Source organism: Salmo salar, chromosome 04 (genome assembly GCF_965601325.2).
Source record: "Salmo salar chromosome 04, fSalSal1, whole genome shotgun sequence".
In the NCBI taxonomy this organism is placed as follows: domain Eukaryota; kingdom Metazoa; phylum Chordata; class Actinopteri; order Salmoniformes; family Salmonidae; genus Salmo; species Salmo salar.
Genome location: NC_138294.1, coordinates 22,216,824 through 22,235,645, shown reverse-complemented (window position 1 = coordinate 22,235,645; position 18,822 = coordinate 22,216,824). Strand labels below are relative to the sequence as shown.

Sequence of the window (18,822 nt, the reverse complement as noted above, 5' to 3'; positions counted from 1 at the left end):
AGGAGGGCTGTCGTTCTGTCTTTCTGTCTGTCTGGGTTTAGGATAAGAAGAGGACCATTGAGTGTGGAGAGCTTAGCCTCAGGCTATAGGCAGAGAGGTGGGAGATTTGGATAAAGGGAACCAGGAATGAGAGCTGGTGTTATAGAATTTAAATTAGGTAAAGGTTCAGATCCAGGGGTGCACGGCATTGAGCTGTCAGTGTTTTGGGCAAGTTGCTGTGGAGGTGGGGGGAGGATATTTGGTTGTCCTGGGAAAGGTCTAGATACGAGAAGGGAGGGAGCCACTTGTCAAGGGAAAACAGCACCCTGACAGCTGGATTTCTGAGTAGGTGGATAAGCACACGTGCACACACACCCCCACCACCCCACCCCTATATTTACCATCTCAGCATTTACACAGTTTAACCCCTGATGATGCCGTTGCCCTTGAAGAGGACAGGTGATGATTTGCTTCATTAATAAACCATACTGTATCTCTATGTAAATGGAGGACGTGTAAAATGCCAACCGCTCCCTGTCACCTGGGATAAAAGTATCTGCTGACTGGGTAAAGCTATGCCTGCATCCAAAACGGCACCCTATTCCCTATTCAGTACACTACTTTTGACCAGGGCCCTTAGGGGAATAGGGTGCCATTTGGGACACAGACCAGAAGTAACACCCACTGGATCATCCTGTTCTGCCTTTACGTCAGTGGGGCTTTCATCTATTCTAGGGGCCCTCTACCTACGTACCTCTGTAGATCTGTGAGCTATCGCCAGTCGGAGCCTGACGCGTTAAAGAGATCAAAAAAAGGAGTTGGTTCAGGTGTGTATCTTTAACAGCAAGTGCTTACCTAGGATAGGATAGGATGAACTCTTATCTCCGCGAGGGATAAAATGGCCTTAGACACACAGTGTAGACCTAGATCACAAAGATATTTTAGGGTGTAAAGAGTGACTAACTGGACAGCTTGCCAGACATCGTGAGTCATTTCTGGGGGTCTAAAGATAGGTTAGCGGGTTCCTTTAAGCATTCATTGCATACACAGTAATAGCAGCAAGCAAAAAGTCCCTAGCAGGGGAACGAGAGAGTGAGCCAGAGGAGGCAGTCACAGTGAAGAGTAGAGGATGTTACAGCCCAGTGACTGCTGTGCCGCTCCCAATCCCCTATCCTCTATCACCTTCTCACACATTTCACCCCCAACTGGCGACGCAGCCAAGGCATTAAGCCCAGGATTAATTTAGAGGGATATATGAAGAGGGCTAGCGGAGGAAATTAGCTTTCTAGCTTTCTCACCTCCCCTCCTTGCTGCCTGGCTGCGCCACTGTTCTAGTAACTGACTGGGGGAAATGATTCAGCCGTGCGGCTTGTAGCAGGCTGGTGTCGCGTGTCATAAATTAGGCTGCGTTTACACAGGCAGCCCATTTTCTGATCTTTTGACCAATCACATCAGATCTTTCACATCAGATCTTTTTCAGAGTTGATCTGATTGATCAAAAGACCAATTGGTTAAACAAATATCAGAATTGGGCTGCCTGTCTATGACACATATAAGGTGGTTGATAGGTGTGTCTGTGTGTGTATGATTGCGTGCACATGCGTATATGGGTACTCACTCATAGGGATCACTTGTGTCGGGGCCCTGGAGCTCTGGAGGGATGGGGATGCGTTTGTAGTACATCTCCCAGTCGAAGGCTCCCCTCATGGCGTCCCCAGCCTGGGCTTCATATCCAAAGTGGTTATGGTCGATCACGTCAATCATAGGGCACACAATGGTCTTGGGGTTCTGGGCAATCTGGTCTTTATGGGGGACGGAACAACAGAGAGAAAGAGTGTGAGCATGTATCAACCACCATACCCTGCTGTTTGTAGTTCTCTCTTTCTTTCTTTCTTTCTTTCTTTCTTTCTTTCTTTCTTTCTTTCTTTCTTTCTTTCTTTCTTTCTTTCTTTCTTTCTTTCTCTTTCTTTCTTTCTTTCCTATCTCTTGTTTTTCTCTCTCTCCATTTCTCTGACGTACACATAGGGAGTGGAACCAGGGCAATTGCTTTTTTTCCCTTGGACCTTGTGGAGGTCTCTGGGCAGCTCTGCTCCTCCTACAGCGAGTCACTGGACGATTAGAAACAATTACAGCGTTTCAAAGTAGGTTGGCTCCGTGGAGGCCTGAGAGCCAACCTCAACGTGTCTGTCTGCCGTGTGTGTGTGACTGAGCCGAGCAATGATAAGCCGCCCCAGATCTGTCACACCCCGCCCACCCCACCCTCCTCTCTCTTCTGTGGGCCGTGTGTGCTGGACCATGGAGAGAAGGGGAGCAGAGGCCCAACACCACAGCACTGAGACTAATGGGGAGTGACTGTACAGTATTGTACATTGACACACCTTACTATCAATACTGTAGCCTGGTCCCAGATCTGTTTGTGGTCCTATGGCTGTTGCCATGCCATGGGGCTCAGTACTGGTAGCCTGGTCCCAGATCTGTTTATGGCCAACTCCTATAAAATCATTGTCATGCAGCATGGCAAAGAGTAACACACTTTGAAATGGTGGTGGGTTTCTCACACGGTTAAGATGTAATTTAATTGGTATATGGAAGGCTGTACAAGCAGTAACTACCCAGCTATAAGCCCCCCTTTGGCCCTGCCAATATGAACATAGAAACTATTGACTTGAATCAGTTCGTGTTTATGTGTAGGTCTCTGTAATATTCATCTAGTGTGCTTACTGTGACACAATCCTTTGTTTTATTCCCTCACAATTCCAGCGCTGCGCCTAAGTAGTCTAAATCCGAATACCCATGACACCATCTTACTGGGCCTGCAAGGATACATTTGAAACAAAGGAAAGAGAGAACGAGAGAGAGAGAGCTCCCAATTGTAATGAAATAGAAATGAACAAAATAGGCAAATAACAAGAGGCAAATGGGAAGGGAACTCTCAAGAGCTCATTAAACGAGAAGGGATTGCATTTCAAATGTAGCAGTCAGGTGAAAAAGAAAAAGAGGTAATCCACCCAGTTGCCATGCCCACACTTCCTTATCTTATAGGTTTGATACACATAGCGAAAGAACAGTTATTTCAAAAGTTGTTCCATTCGTTATGTGGGTTATACATTATGTCCTTTGATCAAGGTAAGATCCAGGGTTTGTAGGAGATCCAAGGAGAGAGGAAGCATTAGATTCAGAGAGCAGTGATAAAACCTGGCCTGTTAATTAGACTGGTGTGGTGTTGGAGTCTTAGATCTGCAGAGAGAGAGAGAGGTAGAGGGAGAGAAAGCGGGAGAGAGAAAGATAAAGAGATTGAAATAAGAGAGAAAGAAAGAAAGACAAACAGCAAATCCCTGTATTCCACTGATCTGATATCAGAGCCCGGCAGGATGATTGCATGTGTCACCGTGCCTGTGGATGGCCTGGGGTTCACTGCGGTATCTCCTCCACTCTATTCATACATGCGAGCCCCACAGCACAGCATGGCCTCCCTCCTCCGCTTCACGCCCCACATTACATCAGCCTCCCAAATGGCACCCTATTCCCTTCATAGTGCACTACTTTTGACCAGGGCCCATAGGAAAGTAGTGCACCATAAAGGGAATAGGGTGCCATTTGGGACGCATATCCTCATCAGCCTCGCTCTGTTCTGCTCTCTGACAGGCAGGCGGCTCCATTCCAACCAATTAAAGAACCCCATACTGCGAGTCCTCTTTCTCCGTTAGCCAGAAGACAATGGAGCCATGTCGTGGAATGGTGGTGGTGGTGTGGCTATTATCTACTATTATTATTATCATAGGGACCTGGGCGTACATATCTGTCATACCTTTCATGGGAATCCCAGTCCCTGTGTGATTGAGTACAGTAATGGCTGTAATCACTTCACATCCATTTACTTTGACTGTGCTGGGAGATGGCTATTATCAGGGAGTTTCCCTGGTCTCCCTAATGTTGCAGTTTTCCTCAATGCTTAGGGTTGCACCCCTGGAGCGGCGCGTCGGGAACGTGCATTGAACATGGATTCAAGCTAAGGCTGCGGCACTCTTTTATCAAACAAACTACAGAAACAGAGAGATATTTCCTTTGTGAAACTGACAGATATAGAAGTGTGAGATAAGCCAGTTTTCTAATGGAGATTTTAACCTTCCTACTCTCTCACACGTTCTCTTGCTCGACCCGTCCCCCTTCCTTTCGCTCTCCTGACCCAAACTTCTCCCTGGCGCCACTCTCTTCTTACAGAGAAATAAAGACGACTAAAAGATGCACCTTCTCCGTCCCACTTTGTCTGACCTCTTCTCCCCCCACTTTCCTTTCCCGCTCACTCCTCTCCTGGCCCAAACCTCTCCCTGTCTAAGCTTTTTTTGTTGTTATCTCTACCTGCAGCTACGCTCTGCGACTCTGTTCTAGTCGACTCACCGAGCAGGGGGGACTACACTTTGTTTGGCTGGTCCACACACGCACACACTCACCAAGCAGGGGGGGCAGCCAGTTGACGTTGGCCTCACAGTGAGAGTCCAAGAAGGTGAGGACTTCTCCCTTGGCCACCGAGGCCCCCAGCAGACGGGTACGGATCAGACCCTCCCTCTTCTTGGTCCGAACGATGCGCACCTTGGGGAACCGGGCCATGTACTCCTCCAGACGGCCCTTCAGGTGCTCTGGGAAGGAGAGGAAGAGAGAGAAAAGGTTAGAAATGTGCCACATGGGAATGAAATCCCTCCCTATACAGTACATTCCTCAAAGATCATCTATTCAAAGAGAGAGAGAAGGGAGAGTGTTATAAAAGGATATCCATCCCTTTACAGTACATTCCTCAAAGATCATCTATTCACCTTTCTGCCACAGAGAAAGAGAGAAGGGAGAGTGTTATAAAAGATATCCATCCCTATACATTATTTAGTACATGGGTTATGATCACCTCTGTCACACACAGAGAGAGAGAGCGAGAGGAGGAGAGAGATTTATAATTATATATATTTTATTTATATTTTTTATTTAACCTTTATTTAACTATTCAAGTCAGTTAAGAAAAAATTATCATTTACAATGACGGCCTACCCCTGGCCAAACCCAGACGACGCTGGGCGACTGTGTGCCGCCCTATGGGACTCCCAATCACGGCTGGATGTGATACAGCCTGGATTCGAATCAGGGGCAATAGTGACGCCTCTTGCACTGAGATGCAGTGCCTTAGACCGCTCTAAGAGGATAATGGCATTCCACAAATGTATCCCTATTACGTATACCATGTAGCCATATGCCCATGACTTATACAGTAGGAGTTAAGATCACATTTGTGTCACAAAGAGAGAGGAGAAAGGAGAGAGAGGGAGGAGAAAGGAGCGGGAGAAAGGAGAGAGAGGGAGGAGAAAGGAGAGAGAGAGGAGAGAGGAGAAAGGAGAGAGAGGGAGGAGAAAGGAGAGAGAGAGGAGAAAGGAGAGAGAGGGAGGAGAAAGGAGAGAGAGAGAGGAGAAAGGAGAGAGAGGGAGAGGCGAGAAGAGGAGGGGGTGGTGATGTTAGCTCCTGGCTGCTCATCAGCTCAAGCTATCTCCAGGCCACCGATGGGGCTGATTATTCTGGATGTGCCTGAGCAGGGTGGGTCACCAATCAGCTAGTCGTGCCGGAGAGACACTTATGTCATCATTACTAGAGACGGGAGGGGATGACACTCTAGGTAGATTACACAGACCAAGGAGGTGTCAGATGGTACATTATGAAATACAGAGGGAGAGAGCGGTAGAGAGAGGGAAAGAGAGAAACAATCAGTGCTGCTCGTTTCCTTGAAACAGGAGGTAATTCAGGGTATTTGAATTGAAAGGAGATGGGGGAGGGAGAGAGAGAGAGAGAAAAATAGGGATATAGAAAAGTAAAAGAAAGAGATCGAAAGAGGGAGAGAAGGGTAGAGGGAAAAACATAAAAGTAAGAGATAGAAGGGCAGAGCGATGGTAAGATAAAGAAATGAGGAGAGAGAGAATTTCATCTCTAGTGATATGTTAATCTAATCTTGCTATTGTTTCACCATTCTCCTGGTCCCATTCAAGGGCATTAACAGTTAACGTCCCTTAAGATTGCCCCACTGTTAGCACTTAATTGAATTGTTGAATTGGTCTCTGTTTTTTTGACATTACAAGGAGCAGTGGTATAGAGGCCCACCTGATAAACCAAGCAAAATAACATGGCGGCAAGGCTAACTTATATAAAGACTTCATAACCCATACAAGACACATTCATAAGCAGTAAATAAGCATGTCATACCGTAAAAGCTTGTTGTCGGTCAACCTTTGTCACATTGTGTTTGTAATAATTGAAATACAGTTCAATATGATCCTTCTATATACATGCATGCATACAAATAAGAACTGTCACCTTATCAAAATAATAACAATGAACAAATTCTTACTGACAATATCTATTTCCAGAAATCTAATTTAGAACCTGAGAGACGAAGCAGGGGAATGTGATGGAAAAAAGCATTCCAAATCGACATCCATTCGTTCTCCCCCCCTCCACCTCTCTCTCTCGCTCTCTCTGTGTCTCTCCCTCTCTGTCTTCCTCTCTCTCTCTGTCTTCCTCTCTATCTCTGTCTCTCACTCTCTCACTCTTTCTCTGTTCTCATATAAAGAACTGGTAATGTGTTTGACCCCTTCCTAACAGAGGCCAAGATGACCATCGGTATGGTGGCAGTATAGTAGAATAGGAGAACCATTCTTATCTTCCTTCATTGTATTATTTGTTAATTTCCCTGTCGGCGGGAGTTTTTTGCATGCCAACCGTGTCCCCATTACCGGCATCATTCAAATCCTTTAAAGGTAGCCGTTAATACCTGCATGCTGGGGCTCTATCACACGCCTGCAGCCTCGGCCACTGTTTGTCCGTGATTAGCCACACCGCTTTGCTTTTTAAACGCTCCGCATAGCACCATACCGCACCCTGTCTGGATTTACACTAAGTAGAGTGTTGAAATGGGAGAGAAAGGGGGAAGGAAGAGGGTTTATTTCAGTCTATAGACAGATGCTGGCTTAGTTAGGTAGCCTAGCGGTTAGCGCGTTGGGCCAGTAACCAAAAAGTTGCTGGTTCGAATATCTGAGCTGACAAGGTGTCGATGTGCCCTTGAGCATGGCACTTAACCCTAATTTTCTCCAAGAGTGCCGTACTACTATGGCTGACCCTGTAGAAAAACACATTTCACTGCACCTATTCGGTGTCAGACTTTTCTTTCTAGCATCTAAGACAGGGCCGCCCAACCCTCTTCCTGGACATCTCCAGTCCTGTGGGTTTTCAGTCCAACCCTAATTTAACACACCTGATTCTACTAATTAGCTGCTCAAAAATACCTTATTTAGTGTATCTGATTCAGCTAGTTTAGGGTTGGACTGAAAACCTACAGGACAGTAGATCTCCGGGAAGAGGTTTGGGCAGCCCTGATCCAAGATGTTAACATCTACAGTAGGTAGAGCATAAACAGATATTAGCCTAGCTACCACCTTTGTGTCACGGTTGTCATAAGGAGGAGCGGACCAAAGTGCAGCGTGTGTGTCGTTCCACATTTTATTAACACTGTGAAACTATGCAATACACAAATAAACTGAAATGACGAAACAACAAACCGTGACGCAGAGGTGAAATATACACTGACTCAAAATTAATCTCCCACAAACCCAGGTGGAAGAAACCCCTACTTAAGTATGATCTCCAATTAGAGACAACGAGGACCTCTAATTGGAGATCATCCCAAACAAAACCAACATAAAAATACAAAACTAGAACATGAACATACATTGGGGGAAAAAAGTATTTGATCCCCTGCTGATTTTGTACATTTGCCCACTGACAAAGAAATGATCAGTCTATAATTTTAATAGTAGGTTTATTTGAACAGTGAGAGACAGATTAACAACAAAAATATCCAGAAAAACACATGTCAAAAATGTTATAAATTGATTTGCATTTTAATGAGGGAAATAAGTATTTGACCCCCTCTCAATCAGAAAGATTTCTGGCTCCCAGGTGTCTTTTATACAGGTAACGAGCTGAGATTAGGAGCACACTCTTACAGCTTGTTACCTGTAAAAAAGACACCTGTCCACAGAAGCAATCAATCAATCAGATTCCAAACTCTCCACCATGGCCAAGACCAAAGAGCTCTCCAAGGATGTCAGGGACAAGATTGTAGACCTACACAAGGCTGGAATGGGCTACAAGACCCATCGCCAAGCAGCTTGGTGAGAAGGTGATAACATTTGGTGCGATTATTCGCAAATGGAAGAAACACAAAAGAACTGTCAATAGCTGGGACCATAGTCACCAAGAAAACAATTGATAACACACTACGCCGTGAAGGACTGAAATCCTGCAGCGCCCGAAAGGTCCCCCTGCTCAAGAATACATATACAGGCCCGTCTGAAGTCTGCCAATGAACATCTGAATGACTCAGAGGACAACTGTTGAAAGTGTTGTGGTCAGATGAGACCAAAACAGAGCTCTTTGACATCAACTCAACTCGCCGTGTTTGGAGGAGGAGGAATGCTGCCTATGACCCAGAGAACACCATCTCCACCGTCAAACATGGAGGTGGAAACATTATGCTTTGGGGGTGTTTTTCTGCTAAGGGGACAAGACAACTTCACCGCATCAAAGGGACGATGGACGGGGCCATGTACCGTCAAATCTTGGGTGAGAACCTCCTTCCCTCAGCCAGGGCATTGAAAATGGGTCGTGGATGGGTATTCCAGCATGACAATGACCCAAAACACACGGCAAAGGCAACAAAGGAGTGGCTCAAGAAGAAGCACATTAACCTGTTGGGGATAGGGGGCAGTATTTGCACGGCCGGATAAAAAACGTACCCGATTTAATCTGGTTACTACTCCTGCCCAGTAACTAGAATATACATATAATTGTTTGATTTGGATAGAAAACACCCTAAAGTTTCTAAAACTGTTTGAATGGTGTCTGTGAGTATAACAGAACTCATTTGGCAGGCCAAAACCTGAGAAGATTCCAAACAGGAAGCGCTCTCTCTGACTATTTCTTGGCCTTCTTGATCATCTCTATCCAAAACATGGGATCTCTGGCATAACGTGACATTTTCTAACGCTCCCATAGGCTCTCAGAAGGTGCCAGAACGTTGAATGGTGACTTTGCAGGCCATGGCTGAAAAACAGTAGCGCATTTGGATAGTGGTCGATCTGAGAACAATGAGACTGGGGGCGCGTGCACGAGCCGACACCATGTTTTTATTTTTTCGTCTTTGAACGAAAACAGGGTTTCCCGGTCGGAATATTATCGCTTTTTTACGAGAAAAATCGCATAAAAATTGATTTTAAACAGCGTTTGACATGCTTCGAAGTACGGTAATGGAATATTTTGAATTTTTTTGTCACGAAACGCGCCAGGCGCGTCACCCTTCTTTACCCTTCGGATAGTGTCTTGAACGCACGAACAAAACGCCGCTATTTGGATATAACGATGGATTATTTGGAACCAAACCAACATTTGTTATTGAAGTAGAAGTCCTGGGAGTGCATTCTGACGAAGAACAGCAAAGGTAATCCAATTTTTCTTATAGTAAATCTGAGTTTGGTGAGTACCACACTTGGTGGGTGTCAAAATAGCTAGCCCGTGATGGCCGGGCTATCTACTCAGAATATTGCAAAATGTGCTTTCACCGAAAAGCTATTTTAAAATCGGACACCGCAATTGCATAAAGGAGTTCTGTATCTATAATTCTTAAAATAATTGTTATGTTTTTTGTGAACGTTTATCGTGAGTAATTTAGTAAATTCACCGGAAGTGTTCGGTGGGAATGCTAGTCACATGCTAGTCACATGCTAATGTAAAAAGCTGTTTTTTGATATAAATATGAACTTGATTGAACAAAACATGCATGTATTGTATAACATAATGTCCTAGGAGTGTCATCTGATGAAGATCATCAAAGGTTAGTGCTGCATTTAGCTGTGGTTTTGGTTTTTGTGACATTATATGCTAGCTTGAAAAATCGGTGTCTGATTATTTCTGGCTGGGTACTCTGCTGACATAATCTAATGTTTTGCTTTCGTTGTAAAGCCTTTTTGAAATCGGACAGTGTGGTTAAATTAACGAGAGTCTTGTCATTAAAATGCTGTAAAATAGTCATATGTTTGAGAAATTGAAGTAATAGCATTTCTAAGGTATTTGAATATCGCGCCACGGGATTCCACTGGCTGTTGAGTAGGTGGGACACACCTAGCCCATAGAGGTTAAGGTCCTGGAGTGGCCTAGCCAGTCTCCAGACCTTAATCCCATAGAAAATCTGTGGAGGGAGCTGAAGGTTCAAGTTGCCAAACGTCAGCCTCGAAACCTTAATGACTTGGAGAAGATCTGCAAAGAGGAGTGGGACAAAATCCCTCCTGAGATGTGTGCAAACCTGGTGGCCAACTAAGTGGCCAACTAAGAAACGTCTGACCTCTGTGATTGCCAACAAGGGTTTTGCCACCAAGTACTAAGTCATGTTTTGCAGAGGGGTCAAATACTTATTTCCCTCATTAAAATGCAAATCATTTTATAACATTTTTGACATGCGTTTTTCTGGATTTTTTTGTTGTTATTCTGTCTCTCACTGTTCAAATAAACCTACCATTAAAATTATAGACTGATAATTTCTTTGTAAGTGGGCAAACGTACAAAATCAGCAGTGGATCAAATATTTTTTCCCCCACTGTAGAAATACAAAACATAGAAAAACACCCCCGTCACGCCCTGACCTACTCTACCATAGAAAATAACATCTTACTATGGTCAGGACGTGACATTTTGAGATGAACGCCAATAGTACTGTCTCTGCATCATCCGCCTGTAGGCCTGTAAGACCAGTGTTCTCTGTGTAACCCATTAGTCTACAAAAGAAATCTGACCCCTGCACAGTAACAAGTGATTTTCCATTCCGGGGCCTATTATTCACACCGCAAACATAACCATACATCTGAGTGTTGGCAAAGACAATGAACCTCATTGTCCTATCAGCACACAGAGAGAATGTCCAGGTTGGCCAATAAGTCAGTCATTTTGTGTCCTTGAGTGGGGCACACCTCCCCAAAGTCACTACTCACCACCTAAAAAAGTTGGATTCAGCACTTTTCTTTTCCCTTTTCCTCTCTATCTTTCCCCTCCCTCTCTCCCTTCATCACAACACTTCTATCTAAACTCCCAGGGTGTCTCCCCTTCAAACTAATGGCCCCAATAAAAGTGACAGTAGCAGTATGAATGAGATGCCTCCCGGCCCGACCCGGCGCTCTCTCTCTCTTTCTCTCTTTCTTTCTCCCTCTCTCTCTCACTAAGGAACAGGACGACAGGAGGGGAAATTAAAAAGGAGGGAGGGAGAATGGTTCAAGGCTTGTTAGTGTAAGTGATATGCGCCACCTAGAAAACGCTAGGGAGCTCTGGAGCTGGTTGGACGGGTCTAAAGAGGTAAGAGGCGGGCCAATTCCCTGTACAATTTCCAACAGGAAAGAGAGAGATCTATCACGCCAGGTGTCCTTTGAGTGGTTTATTAATCAAGGTCATAAATCAACGGACTGACACATGGCATGGTTGCTACGGCGGTGGAGGTGACAAACAGTTATGGAAGGGGGGAAAGTTTTGCGATCCCAGCGGCACTGCAGCGAGCCCGACAGCTCGTGATAAAGGGCAGCAGCCATGGCGGTGGGTTGGGTTCCTTCCTCCCTGCTACTTTGATGTTTCACAGGCAGGGGGATAGTCTTTTAAGGTGCTCTCTCTCTCTCTCTCTCGCTCTCTCTCTCTCCCCTCTCTCCGTCTAAAATGTCTTTGGGCGATTTCTCTTTGGGACCTACTCTCTCTCTCTCTCTCTCTCTCTCTCTTCCTCTTCTCTCCTATTCTCTCTCATCTCTCTCCCTCTCCATCAAGGCATAAAAAGATGGATTGCTGAATAAGGGCGTTTAGCCTATAGAGCGTATACCTGACCTCATCTGTCAGTCGGTCCATCAGGAGTTTAGATTCCCTCAAAAGCCTAAGCCTTCTAATTTTTCCCACTGACCCCCATCACCAGCAATAACTACACAGAGAAAGAAACTCAAATGATGTGTCTGAAATCACCCCCTTGAAAACTAGTTCTTGAAACGTAGTCTGGGCAGGCTCCAGTTAAATAAATGATTAGAAATATAAGCGTTTTTAGGAAGTAGCAATTGCCGTATCCCTCTCTTCGCTCCTGTGTTTTAATGAAGAGGCAATAAGCCCAAGTTTTTCCTGCACTTTAATTGCATCAATTTCTGTATTAATATTATTTTATACTAACTCGATTGTTTCATCTGTAAAGTTCAAATAGCTTAGTGAAGAAAGACTATTAGCCAGTGTAAAGAGTGTTGGATAATTATGGTTTGGCTACTGGCTACGTTGGCAGCTCACACTCTTTGCAACACTGGGTGGGTGTGTGTACAGTGTGTGCGTGCGTCCGTGTGAGTGTGTAGATGCCTCCATGCATGTGTGCATTTGCCCCCGCTATAGTGTTTGTCTTGAAGACCGACCATGTCAAAGACTACATATCTAGATGTTCTGGCTTCTCTCTTCAGTTCCATGACAGGTCATTCATTAAAACCTCCAATAGCTTCAGGGGGTATAGACTCAGTCAGGGACACAGCTAGCTAGAGAAGTGAAAACGCACAGGGCAAAAGAAAATGGCCAGAATTTCCATAATTTGCCTTTTAATCAAATAGGCGGAACAGAAAAGTTTAAAACATGTCATGTGGGTTTCAAAGCTAATTATGAGTGGAAAGTCCAAAACACCCCATGTGGTTTTTAAAGCCAATTATGAGTGGATAGTTGAAAACGTTATAGATGGTGTAGTTCAAATGAACCTCTCTACGGCTGGATCAAAGAGGGTATTGTGTGAGTGTGACCTTCGTTTCAGTATCGGATCGAATTGAGGGGGTATGCGGGGGTATGCCATATCCCTTGTTAGAAAAAGGTCAAAAAGCGTAAAGAAATATTAGAAAATTGGACCCCATTATATTAAGAGATCTATAACGACGCTTTACTCTGCAATGCTTTAGGCTAGAAACAAGATGTGCGACTCCGATGCACATGTGGATATCCTTGGATCGTCTCTGTAACATTCACAGGCATTTTGGAAGTGTAACGCGCCATTTCGAGAGTGGAACATCAGCTACATCAAAGATAAGAATTTGACACGAGACAGCATACGGATCTGAGCAGGATGTGACTTTATTCTGGGTCAGGCAACCACCATCTCAATTAGTTCACGTGACAGACAGGAATTTATAGACACAGGTGTGACTCTGCCGATATCAATTGAGCTAATCACGTTCTGAAAAAGATGTTTAACTAAATTGATACTTGATGGTTCATATAAATTAAATGTTTATAACATGTTTGATAGTGAAATAACATTTGTGAAAATAGTATAGACTTTATTTTCCCTATATGAAATATATGAAATTATAATTAAATGGCCTACCCAAAAGATGTCATGAGTCATGTTACTTACACTACATCGAATTGCAGGAAATTTGCTTCAACATTTTTTGACGTATCTTAATGAACAATAATTAAAATAGGCCCAAATACAGGCTCTGGTCAGTATTTTCATCTCCAACCTTGACCAACTCACATTTCCCACACATCTGTTGAACTTATTTGGTCTTTCACAATAGCCTATGTAAGTCAGTGGCATTCCCCCAGACCCACCTAGTAATAAGCATACTGATGGTGAAGAATCTCTAAAGAACTAACACTAGAGCACTAGAGCATCATCAAAGATAGAATCAAATAATCACTAAGCAAGCCGTTGGCTCTATGCTTTGTTCACAGTATTAGCTGTGCTGTGCGTATTTGAAGTGCGCAGGAAGCCTAGGCCCAGCCTGTTGAATAAGAAGACCCCCCCTTCTCCCCTTGTTGGCTTCAATTTACTCCAACCAGGTTTTCCTCTGGGACGACTGCGATGAACCGCCTTGAACCGCTCATAAAGGCTTACCTCGCTCTGTACCAACAGAGATCAATGTTCAGACTCAATCCCAATTTATTACGTTCTCGCTTTTCTAAAGAGAAGAAAACAATGAGGTTCACTCGCTTTGGTTGCATGGAATCTTGAGAGATTCCATCAGGCGTAGATTTCTAGAACAAGGGTGAGGAGTAAACGTGTTCACGTGAGGGTAACTAGGCGCGCGAGGCTCCGATGTCCTAGTGTGAGCATGGTTGTTAATACACATAAAGGAGAGGAAGGGCAAGATGGAGGCATTCTGATCCAGCTATATCTTTTCATTCATCCTTTACTAATCACAAAAGCCCCATTGAGTCTGGAATCTCTATTTCTGACCTCTGATATGGTGACCCTGAAACTGTAAAGCACGTGTTACTATAGTCCAAGTGTATGAAAAGAGAAAGCAGTACAACATAAAGAATGCATGTAATGAAGTGACTTTTTAAAGGTATGAGAAGTGTCTGGCGAGAAGCCTTTTCCAGCAGTTACTGCTTGGCTATTACCGAGATTACATCAAGTCACGGTGGTAAAAAGGTCGAAGTGACTCCTAAATCTTAAACATAAAGTAAACCAGATAAGATTCACAACGTGTGCAGAGAGAGATCATGATTATTAGTCCATGAACTTCTGGCCAACTCAACTAATAATTCATCTTGCCTCCCTCCGTTCCAATAAATCCTAAATGTTTTGGCTGGAGCTTTGTGTTTCACTCAGATTGACGTACTGTATTTTGCCATGGCATGTCCTTCACTACAACCTAAAAGCTCCGCCAGTTAAAAGCTTTTGCTTGGTAAATCATTCCAACTTCCATATATTTTAAGGTCTTCAAACCTTCCTGAGAGAGAACTATTGTCCACACTCCTTCTTCTGTTGTTTCAATCACAATCGATCTATCCTTTTACAATCCACAGTGGATAAGAAACTTATGAAAGCAAATTGTCCTACAAAGTCGCTGAATATCTGTTCTTCTTACGAAACTCTATTGAATGGCACCAGAGCACTCTGTTCCAACCTTGGCGAGGTTGATGCCTACTGCCCAATGTCTTAAGGACAGGATGACACACAATGCCACATAACAACACAGAAAATGCTGATACATTTCTAAACACTTCCCCAGAACAACGGTCCCTTGCTTTAAAAGGTGAAACAGCCAAGGAACAGAATAGGATCCATAGACGTATGGATTTCCCACCCTGTAAGATCACCTGCAACAAGAAGCAAGAAGATCTATTGACGAGCGTTGAGATAATTGACATCCAAATGTCAAAGGTTGCTTGGTGAAGCGGTGAGGGCTCCGGTTGTATGTTTGATATACACCGATCGTTAGAGACGGGGAACAAAGCCCACGCCTGGACCTTATTGATCCGCTGTGTGTGTGTGTGTTGTGCGTGTATGTGTGTGTGCACGTGTTCCCCTGCTCTTCGATGGGAGAAGATGACAGACGCCGCATATAATTGGCGGGATAAAGAGGCAGAAGGGAGAAGACACAGCCGACGTATAACGCACCACACTGACATTTGTCGCGAGCGAGGGTTTCGTCCAATCAAAGGAGGCCAAGGGATAATTACCTGGCTGAGTTTGTGTAACACGGGTAAGACTAGTGAGGGGATGGTGGGAGGAAGGGGGGGAGGAGAGGTCGCTCCCCCGCACCTATCGGAAACAGTGGCTACTCTTTCATTCACTACGCTTGTTTACCACCAAGGTTATATGACATGGGGTCCTTAATCAGCGCTGAGGCAGGTGTGTGTGTGTGTGTGTCTGAACGGCTTTTCTAGCTCTTATCTTGAGAATTGCCCTTTATCAACACTGGGCTCTCTGTTCCTTCCTAGGGACTAAATAAACTACAGGTGTATTCTTTCTACTCAACTCAGCATCTAGATGCCTTTGAGAACATCCGTATCCATGATCTATGATAAAGTATTTAAGAAGGCATGGAGTCAGGCAGACAATACCAGCAAGGCAATGCTCTGTTTTATAGTTTGACTTTGTCTCAATACATTAGCCTATACAAAAGGTACAACGTCATGCAGAAGAAACCACTCTGACATGACTGTCTTTTGAATTAGATACCATTTCCAACATGCCATGCTTATATGAACAATTATTTGTCGTTGACGTTTTTAAAAGAGTCTGCTAGACGATTCCTTCACCTTACAACCCTCTTTAATGCTCACAATGTGTTTTGTACTTGTTCTATAGCCAACATGCTGCTAACAGACTACAGATGATTATTTCTGAAGTCGCATTAATGAAGAAGTGCTGTTCAGTGCAATACAATTCCAAGGGTGGGAACGAGGGTTCTTCCAGTCCAAAGAACATGTGTAGTTAACTTAGGCCTTGGTAAAAAAAAAAAAGCGCCTTTCATAACAATTAAAAATGTCAGTGAAAAAAAGAGAGGAATGGAACAGATGACAATTAGAAGGACAACCAGGACAATGACAGCTGCTAAAGCTAGTTTACTCTCTCTCTCTCTCGCTCTCTCGCTCTCTCGCTCTCTTTCAAATCTCCAACATAAGGAAGGACAACTCGAGGGAAGCAGATTTTGATGACTTCAATGAACCACTTTCTTTACCAAACACCTCCCTGCTTTGCAAAATCATCTTTGAGTAACTCCTTGAACAAATGTGAAACTTCTCTCAGCCCTGCAACCATCACAACGGATTTGTCACACAGCGTTTGCAACAGATAACAGATTCATCAGTCTGACAAACTGATAAACGCATTATTAAGATACAAAAAGATAAGTGAATGTTTGGAACAAAGTCAGCAGAAAAGTGCCTATGACCTGGAAAACCCATGGTGGTTGTTCTTCGATAGAAGCTGAGGAAGGAACCGTGCTTACTGAAAACTTGCTAACAACCTGGTTACTTTGAAGGGAACCGACATAAGGACTTTGTAAGACATCCATACGACATAGCTAACACATTTATAAGAAGTAGATCAGCATTTATCTGCCGGAAAACAGATCTGTGTCTGTATCAAGATGGGAGTAGGCCAAAAGAATCAAGGAAGTCTCGTCATGGCAACCAGTTATTATGATGCTGTTTGAAGTCTGGAAACATTGTCTGTTCTGTTGTTGTTGTTGTTGTTGTTGTTATCAGTACTGTAGTTTATTCTCATAGGAAAGGTTATTTATAGTGTTGAAGTCTCCTCCTTCATTCTCTTTCTATTCCCACTACAGGCTCCTAAACAACTTCCCCAAACTCCAATCAACAGCTCACATGCACCGTGCTCCCGAAAAACACCCTCTACACACTCTCAGCACATTCCATAAAACCCCATCACAATGACCTTACCGTGGAGGCAGAGCTGACAGAAGCAAGAACATCCCTGAAAGAAGTGGAGGGAAAAAAACACTCCACATTCAGCACTGGACAAAAGTGTCTCCAGTGTAGCATCCATAAAGACTGTGTTTGAGTGCCTGCGTAGGTGCGCGTGTGTATATTTGTGTGTGTGTGTGTGTGTGTATTTGTGTGTATGTATCTCAGGGTTCCTTTGGGAGTTTGGGGAAGCAATTACACACTTGGCATGAAAAGAGATTCTGGCAAAAACCCATCGGACAACAAAACCCACGAAGGAGCACAGCTTTAAATTAGTCGGTGCATTTGATACAGCGCTCAAAGTTGTCCAGCCTCTCCATTCCATCCTCTCAGAGCATACACTGTGCCTATTGAGCTGCCTATTTGTTCTTCCTCAAGTCATTACATGTTTCCGTTCCCTGAAACTTTAAATCAATGACTCACTTCACTTAAGCACAGGACAGTTAAGCCTGACTTATTTCCCCCCTCTGCAAATGTGGTTGTTTTTGGAGGAGGGGTATAATGTGTCTCTCATCCTCATCTCATAATTGGAAATGGAAATGTATGTTAAAACAGAACAGATCCTAAGCATATTTAGAACAGCATTGTGGGTAGACGATGGGGTTCTTACTGTAATAATGGACACAAATAGCCTTCTACTTTAACTGTCACTCTAATGCTCTGAGGGTAGAACTAACATGTTGTGAATGCAATTTGACATAGTTTACCCTCCAAGTGTCTTGGTGTATGTCTGTCTATTTTCTTTATACCGCCTTTTAGTTATTGGGGCCTTCTTGCTATAATCATGTCGGAGTGTGGTGTCAGGGGAATGTCTCTCTGAGTGCACTTTATCCATACCTGGGTGTGTCACAGTGAAAACATAAGAGAAGGAAGTGCAGGACGTGCATGCAGGGTGTGTGTGTGTGTGTGTGTGTGTGTGTGTGTGTGTGTGTGTGTGTGTGTGTGTGTGTGTGTGTGTGTGTGTGTGTGTGTGTGTGTGTGTGTGTGTGTGCGTGTGTGTGTGTGTGTGTGAAAACATGCAAAGCGAGAACAATGCTACATTTCTGTTTCTGATGTTACACAATAAAAAGGTACAATAAAAACACAAGCACTACGCCTAAATTCTTAATTTTTAGAGAACATCAACATTTTAATATTATGGAAGAGTGGATGATAATTATTATAATAATAGATGAATCACTGATCATTAAACAGGAACCACTGCCCTCTCATTGAAAGTAATTCAATGGATTGAGATATTCAGCTATTATAACATGTTTTAATATGATAGGCAAATGAAAGGGAAGAGCTCATAAAGGTTTTGTTTCACAAGCTTCCCTCCTCCCTTTCTCCCCTCTCCTCTCCTTCATCCTCCCTCTCTCCCCTCTCCCAATCCTCTCCTCCTCCTCCCTCTCTCCCCTCCTCTCCTCTCCCTGCCCTCTCCTCCCTCTCCCCCCCCCCCCTCCTCTCCCTGCCTTCTCCTCCCTCTCTCCCCGCTTCCCAGGCAGACCGTACAGTACAGGACATTAAAGGTGTCCTCTATTCCAGTTCCATAATGGAACCGGGAATCCA

At 44.1% G+C, this 18,822-nt stretch overlaps 1 protein-coding gene across 2 annotated transcripts in view; it reads right to left on the bottom strand.

Annotated features, from left to right (window-relative positions):
* Positions 1-18,822, bottom strand: part of LOC106602390 (polypeptide N-acetylgalactosaminyltransferase like 6) — a 247,826-nt gene that overhangs the window by 43,094 nt on the left and 185,910 nt on the right. For both annotated transcript variants that reach the window (XM_045716609.2, XM_045716610.2), the window contains exons 6-7: positions 4,431-4,616; positions 1,598-1,781 (exon numbers count right to left, since the gene is read on the bottom strand). In XM_045716609.2, coding sequence (XP_045572565.1) covers positions 1,598-1,781; positions 4,431-4,616 — 370 coding nt within the window. The remainder of the gene's footprint in view (positions 1-1,597; positions 1,782-4,430; positions 4,617-18,822) is intronic.